At 37.6% G+C, this 7,832-nt stretch overlaps 1 protein-coding gene across 1 annotated transcript; it reads right to left on the minus strand.

Annotated features, from left to right (window-relative positions):
• Positions 1-3,223: 3,223 nt before the first annotated feature.
• LOC140822392 (geranylgeranyl transferase type-2 subunit alpha 1-like) lies at positions 3,224-7,437 on the minus strand. Its single transcript, XM_073183143.1, has 8 exons — positions 7,262-7,437; positions 6,999-7,170; positions 6,687-6,847; positions 6,494-6,598; positions 4,892-5,686; positions 4,620-4,809; positions 4,143-4,329; positions 3,224-3,875 (listed from the first exon to the last, which is right to left on the minus strand). The coding sequence occupies exons 1-8, from the start codon at positions 7,375-7,377 to the stop codon at positions 3,505-3,507; spliced, it is 2,097 nt and encodes a 698-aa protein (XP_073039244.1). The 5' UTR covers positions 7,378-7,437; the 3' UTR covers positions 3,224-3,504.
• Between the last annotated feature and the right edge of the window lie 395 nt (positions 7,438-7,832).

Consider the following 7,832-nt stretch of genomic DNA (forward strand, 5'->3'; position numbering starts at 1 on the left):
AACTATGTTTTGTTGTTTTACTTGTGTTATTATGAACTAATTTTTATTTCTAGAGGAAAGATGGAGCAAAACTAGAAACAATGTGTTAGAATCTATGAGCTAATCTATTTAAGTTCTTCATATTGTTCATTTGTATTGTTCTAATCTTAATGTTTTCAATTTATTGGCCATAATTTGAATGATTTATATGTTTACAATTTATCACTCGGAAGAGGAAATTATAAACAAGAAAGGGAAAAAATACATCAATGATATTTATAGAGTTCGGGAGTTCCTATAACGCTATCGAAGCCCATAGAGAATCTAGTGCTAGATGTGTTATTTAATTGTAAACTTTTGATGGGAACCTTGCAAACTATTTTTAGATAACTGATACTTACTTAACACTCGGGAGAGGGAGTAGATAATTATAGGATTCTTGGCTAATGAATAAGAAGGATTTTTATAACATAGTTACAAGAAATTACACATGGTAGACAGTTGCGTGAAATCGGACCTCTAGATATTTTATTCCATTGTTATTTCCCTTTTCAATTTAATTATTCTTGCAACTAAATATTTTAATTGAATTTTCTAAATAAAGTCGAGACTATTTTAATTACAAGCACTAATATACATTTATATACATACTCCTTGTGGGATCGACACTTGTACTCAAAAATATATTTTACTATAACTTGACGTCGTGCGCTTGCGAGCAATCAAGAAAACACGCAACACTCGGGCCGCCTCCACCTCAACCTCAACCTCAACCTCTCGGGCAAAGGTCTCTTAGCAGCAGCTGCTTCCCGAGCAATTTTCCTTTGCTCCGCTGCAGCCGCTTTCTCAGTTGTCTGTCTGCACGCAAAATCTGCCTGCATTTCTGTTCCACCTGTAAGACAAGGTTACAATTAAAATTTGATAAGTGAAAAGATTATTAAGGAACGAAACGGGAGAAGGAGAAATTACCATGCTGAGCACCCGAGCAGGCCACTTCGTAAATTACCCTGTCTATAGGTCCTCAGCCCGTGCACTCAGCCCGAAAGCTATTAAATTTTCCTCAGTAATGAGAACAGAGGAAGAGAACTTTCATTCCCTACCAGTTCCTGGCTCCTAATGTAAGGCTCCTCGAATTTGTAGGAACGAGGGAGACCGGGCTGAGTAGGAAGGCCGGGGAGAAAGCCGGTCAAACAAGATGGAGGGGAATGAAGGGTAATGAAGAAGAATTTACATTTCCATCCCTTCAGAGAAAAAGGAATATTATCTAGGCTTTTCAGCCAAGCAGAAAGGGAAAAATCATTATCGCCAAGGCGACAGACAAAGAAATAATGAAGAATCAGAGGGTTTATCAGGAGGTTGTGCATTTTGAAAAAACGTAGACAGAGGCCATTATGCGAAAAGAGTTCGGTGGAATTAGTTTATAGGGACCCCAAGAAAGTGAGCCACCTCAATGAAGAAGGGAGGGATAGGAAATCTTAAACCGCTACGAAGTTGATCTTTAAAAAGTGTAAAAACCCTCGAGGACAGCCCGATCGGAGGGACCGGGGAGCCGGATTTGGAAAGAGAGAGGAATGGACGCTATGGTTCTAAGTTCTTCCTCCGTCTCAGGGTGAAGGATGCATCCCATAGTAGAAAACCAGGGAGCACTAGGGCATCAGAGGGAAGGGAGTTAGTAGCCCGAGTGCTCCCATTTTCTTTCCGAGAAGCACAGGATATACCAGAGGTGTGAGGTTTGGTTCTTCGTACTTCTGGTTTTTAAGAAAGACGAGAAGAAGTGGGGTTTTCAGCAGAGGGAGGATGAATCAGAACGCATCGGGGCAGACTCGTAACCAGACAAGCCTCGCGCATTTGCCCTAGAACTAGAAGAAGTGGAATCAGACATTGCTTTAAAGAGGAACTTGCAAATTTTGCTTAAGGACACAACGGGGGTGGTAAGAGATAGCTGAAGAAGGAGCGCCACACGTCGGAGAAGGCGATAGATTTGAGAGGAATTTCGAATTTGCAAAAGTGACAAATGAAGAGGGTTCCTCGTCTTACATAGGCGAAGGGGAATAATCTCAACTTTTGATCTAAAGGTGAATCGAACAATCGAGAAACACCTTGGTAATTGAGCGGGTAGATGAAAGGACGAGCACAGAAATCGAAGTATGTCAAACTGATAGGATTCTCGTTATGCAGAATGTTTTCGACCGTTTAAATTCTAGGGCACGCATCATCGTGACATCAGCCCTACCACCCGAGAATACTAAACGACAAGATATTCTTATGTCCGGGAGACATGAGGCCCCGACATATTATCTAAAGTCCGATAGAAATGAGGCCCCAGCACCTCATCCCATCTCTTAGAGACAAGAAGCCCCAAATGCTTTCATGGACAAGTTGATCATTTTTCTGTTCGAGTCCAAGCATTACTGATCGGGACAGCAAATATGACTCTAGCTCGATTATTTAACAGATGGGTGGTGATACCCCTATAAGAGCCCGAGTCACGGATGACCCAAGATATTAAATCGATAACCCAAATCAGTGTCAATCTTCAGGAAGAGCTCATCAGAAGCCCGACAGGTGAATGCCCGGGACAGACATCTTCTTCGTGCCCGGGGTCTCATATAAGTTTCCGGGAGGTTTTATGCCCGGGCTACCTCGAAAAACGCATCTCACTTGAGTGCATCAGTATGAACTACCTTATGCTTGACAATCCTTACTGTCAGAACTATATGGATTTGGCGTGTCAGAAACAGAGTATGGGCAGCCATATAATTAGCAGGTGAACACTGAAAACAATGTAATCATGAGATTTCCTCCTATAAATAGTAGGTATGTATTTCATTGAAAGGAATCTGGAATTTGGTATCTTTGAGTACTCACATATATCCTCACATATATTTCCATTTTCCTTCATCTTCAACCTGCTGACTAAATCATTGGAGTGGTCACGCCGGACACCTTTTTGGTGCCCATTCACGATTTCATTTCTCTGTTTGCAGGTTGCAGTTGAAGCCATTTCCCTTGCTCATTTCCCTAATAAAAAACCCTTATCATATATGGTGGATTGCCCCGACCCTACTCACCCAATTCACCCGAATATCATCAATCCCTAGCTATAAAAAAATATTCACAAAAGCAAATACACTAGAAAAATAATAAAACCACAAAATTAACATAAAATATATATCTATTTGCACACATAATATGCTCTATTGGTACATATAACACACAATCCGAACCAATTTATTTGCCTTCGATATGAGGGCCGTACAACTCATACCACAATTACAAAGTCGGTAATTTTGATCTCAAAATAGCATCAATTTCTAAGTTCGTCTCACCATTTTATAAACAATAAAAGTGCAATAATTAAAATGAATTGGATTTAAATCAAAATTACCAAACACCACAAACAACTGTTAGGATCAATGTATAAACTTGCATCATCATTCAATTCAGCTCTAATAAATTATCACTGACGTATGGAAAACGTAGATTTTTCACTTTTGTATGTATAATAATGATAAGAGTATGAACCTAATTGCAACTCTCACCATCAAGCCACTTCAGTGCAGGCATTAACTTAACTAAAGATGCCTTCAACTGATCATTTACCGCTGCATTTCCCATAATATCTAATTGTATCAAATCCAAGCCCTTGAAAATGAAGAACACATCCCAGTGATCCAAAGATTCAATGTCACCGGACCAGTCACTTCCTAATGCATGATTTAAAGGCGATGAAAACAGATACCTTCTTGTGTCAATGGAATGAGCACCAATCTCGTTGTATGAAATATCTAGTACTTTCAATGACTTTAGCAAGCGCAAGGTTTCCAGAGCTGTAAAACTGCGAATTTTGTTGTGACTCAGGTTCAAGCAGGAAAGCAGCTGCAGCGCTTCCAACCCTGTACGTAGAAGTCATATTACAATCACAACATGCAACTTTTCTTGTCTACGACAAATTAAATCTACTTCGTTAATTAAACTGAGATAAGCTGTAGTTTTCTGTTTTTCTTTGATAAATGTAACCTCCATTGTACCATAAGCACACTAACCGATGTAAACATACACATCAACTTGTAAAAATATAAAATCTCGCTAAAACTTGTAAAAACGACAAATTTATCAAAAATATATACTTCAAAAATGATAAATGGATACATGGGAATTACCTTCAGTTGACCGGATTTTATTGTGACTGAGATCTAACATTTGAACCCACAATAGTTGCTCCATACTTCCAATTCGTGACAGTGAGAGACTATTCAGTCGTAAACAGGCATACAAATTGAAACTCGAAGATGTTGACTCCCGGTAATGATGAATGTTTTTTAACAAAGACCCCAAACTCGAGGTCATCTGCAGGACAATTACTCTATTATCTTAAGTTCCAAGAAGTCAACACTTCACGCTAATGCCAAGTATAAGATACCAATTCATGGAGAATGCATGATTCAAGGATCTGGAATTCAATTATAAGATCTCAAAGCACATCAGAAAAGTTCAGTGACAAAGAATCTTCCCCAACTGGAAAAATGTAAATGATTCTAACCCAACTACACAAGTTAGTGCAGTGTCTAATTTTTTGTTTGGGGTTCCAGATTTATGATGATTCTCATCGCAGCAATTCAAAAATAAGGAAGACTGACCTGTTTCAACAACACTAAACTGAGTTCGTCCTCATAGTAACAAATATGTGAAGGGTCAATCTTCATCAGGTCATCATAAAGCGAAAGAATTTCTTCATAATGAACATCATTTCTATCAAGTGAGCAACTGACTGACACCAATGAATAATTTGCCATCAGCAGTCTCGCAAGGGTAAGCTTCCCAATTTTACTACAATGAAACTGAAGAAATAAGCAACACTTAAATCTATATATTAAAGTAATTGAGTGACTCATGCTTTGACACAGCTTACCACTCTGTTAATGACAACAACTCTCGGCAGCGATCTATTTCATCCGCTATGACCTTCATGCTCCATCCAACATCCTTAGATTTCTGCCTAATCATTTGTAATTTACAAAGTGAGTGAAGCAAGTCCGCATCATGAGATTCTGCAGCATACATACAAAAATTCTCTTCTTTCCATGAAATTCTGTCAGTTGTTTGCTCTTCAGCTTGATTTTGATCATGAGAATGTATATGCACTGTAAAAAATAAATGAGAAGACTGACTACAGGAAGTACCACTCATGTTAATGATACCCTGAAAGTGTGCAACAGCAACCTTTACAGGACAAGCTTCTAAAGTATGCGCTGCATCAGGAAATTTTAGACAAGTCAACCAGGCTTGGGCAAAACCAGATCCATTGGATGAAAGTGGTGTCCATGTAAGTTCACTACAAGTAAGGTAATCACATTCGATACTTACTGTAGAAGAGCTTACACCAACCACCGGTTCACTGAAACAAAGAATGAAAGGGAACTCTCTAGTTTTTGAAAAACAATGTGAGATTGGAGATGATCTCTGATCACTCGAGTAATCATTAGCTGATATGTATAGTTTAGAGCTATGTGAAGGCCAAGAAGAAAGCAGAAACGGCTCCAATATTGCTGTTTGTTCCAGAAGCCACAAATGATAAAACCATCCACTTTGGTCATCAGGGTCTGTAAAGAGAGCCTGAACTACGAACTCGTATTCCTCTCTCAAAACACTGTCTTTCTCAGAATATTCTTTTACTCCTTTTTCCAGAAGATTAGACAAAAGCACGCTGAAAAACAATAGATCATGAAACAAACACATGTCGTGTAACATAAAATAACTATCAGAATATAAAGTGATGAATTTTTTATATACATTTGTGGTAAAACCAAGTTAATTTACAACAAAATTTTCTGGAGCAATATAAAGATACCTTTTATGCAGAATCAGCAGAGGACAGCAATGTTAAAATCATCTTTAGAGCATTATAAGTTTAGCAGAATGCCAAATATTTTTAACCAAATGGCGATGCCTCAAAGAATCTCTCTATACCCACTTTCTCTAGGTTGAATAGAACTTGTTACTGCTGCTTAGCACTTGATGTATCAAATTACTCAATAGTGGATAAAATGTCATAAACAAATAAAAATTTTGCTTTCTCAACTCTCTCCCACAAGAGACGTTGTAAATTGCAGGAAAATAATGATCGGATACGATAGAGGAGGTCCAGCGATGGATGAACATGATTACTCTATTTCCTTTTTGGGAAAGAACAAAGAAGCAAACTTGAGGTTTAAAAGTACCAGACTGCTGGCCGGTACAGTAACGTTAAAACATCGTTGAATTGGGAACAACAAAGGATTATATCAAACATACACATTTTTCTTGGTTGGCGTCCAACAGGGAAAATTTAATAACGGTTAAAAGTGAAATTCATTGACAAGGTCTGCAAATTTAGGGTACCATTCAACAAATAAAACACTGCTTGTCTCTGGCTTCCACAGGAAAGATAACCAAAAAGAATAAATTAGTTTCTAGGAAAATATATGACTGAAGGATAGTGGACCCTATGAATTAAAGAAGCAAGCTTGCACACCTCCGGTTATGCCATGCTGAATAGTTGCTAAAATTATCGTTTATCATATTTGTTGTATATTGCAACTCTTCTTCATCCGGTATCTTCTTTAATGCAGTCACAAACCTACAAGATTCCGCGCACAAAGACCAACATAAATAAATGTAATAAATCATGAACTTGTGCAGAGTCTGCAGACACCTAAGTACTTCACCTCCTGTGGTTCCATGCGTGAAAATTTCGGGCGTCAAGCTTCTGGAATTTTCCCAGAAGCCGCAATTCCCTATCTACTGATGAATGTCCCTTGCTTAGGACCCACTTCCTGTGATGCCACGCCCCGTACGATTTAAAGTTCGCCCTCAACGCAGTCTCTACCTAAATCATAATTTACGCTCTAAGAAGTTCCTCCATTAAAAGTCTGGACTTTTATTACCAAAAGTACATAAACAAAACTTCACTAAAAACACAATTGAAATTCAAACTAATATCGAATAGCACCGAAAAACTACAATAAATGGTCTCTTACGACTCTCAATTCTTCATCTAAAATCGACTGAATCGATAAAGATTCGGCAGCGTCCTCCGATTTCTTATCGGTGAAATGCTGTACAGCGAGCTTCCGATAATTCCAACCAGTGTAGTGCTCAGGATTCACTTCTAATAGCTTGGCACTGATTTCCAAACCTTCTTTAGTAAATCTGAAATCCAAATCAAGTAAATTGAAAGGTAAAAAAAATCCATCTAACACAACGATTCATCATAAACAATAAACAGCCTAACATTACACACATTTTTTTATGGTGAAAATGAAGAATCTGAGATTGGAGATGACGAAGTTTATCGGCTTTGAGTGCTGAAGCGTCTTGCTCCTCTTGAGTTGGGGGTTTTCGCGGTCTTCCGTGCATTTTCTTCTCCGATCCAGCTCTCTCTTGGTCTCAAAATCGGCAGGAATGGAGAAATGTTGGGCTAATTTAACATTTGTTATTGGGCTTTGCATTAGATCCATTACCTTTTATTTGTTTGTTTATATTGTGTTTTCTGAGTGAAGATTCATCGCTTTTTTTATTATTATAATATTTAGAGATTATATTAAAATTAAAAATTACATTGATTATAAATAGATACATTTAACTTCGATTTCAAGAGTATAATTAAAACTAATGAGTTTTAACATTTGATGTTACTGCATCAAGAATATTTATATAAGATAAAAATAATGAAATATTAAGATAAACATCAAAATACTGATCCATGAGTTAAACTAGATTGAATAATTCTCATTAATGTGTTTCCAATTTAAATGTATATCATCTCTTAAAGTTGTTATAAAACTTTATCCTAAACTTTCAAGAGTAAAAGG

The sequence above is a fragment of the Primulina eburnea genome, unplaced genomic scaffold (genome assembly GCF_022965805.1).
Source record: "Primulina eburnea isolate SZY01 unplaced genomic scaffold, ASM2296580v1 ctg811_ERROPOS3073944+, whole genome shotgun sequence".
In the NCBI taxonomy this organism is placed as follows: Eukaryota; Viridiplantae; Streptophyta; class Magnoliopsida; order Lamiales; family Gesneriaceae; genus Primulina; species Primulina eburnea.

Excerpts from the sequence above, each read along its gene's own strand:
- LOC140822392 (XM_073183143.1), bottom strand. The coding sequence starts at position 7,377 with ATGCACGGAAGACCGCGAAAACCCCCAACTCAAGAGGAGCAAGACGCT. Across the intron at positions 6,848-6,998 it reads TAGATGAAGAATTGAGAGTC|GTAGAGACTGCGTTGAGGGC; the intron begins GTAAGAGACCAT and ends ATTATGATTTAG. Across the intron at positions 5,687-6,493 it reads TCAGCATGGCATAACCGGAG|CGTGCTTTTGTCTAATCTTC; the intron begins GTGTGCAAGCTT and ends ATTGTTTTTCAG.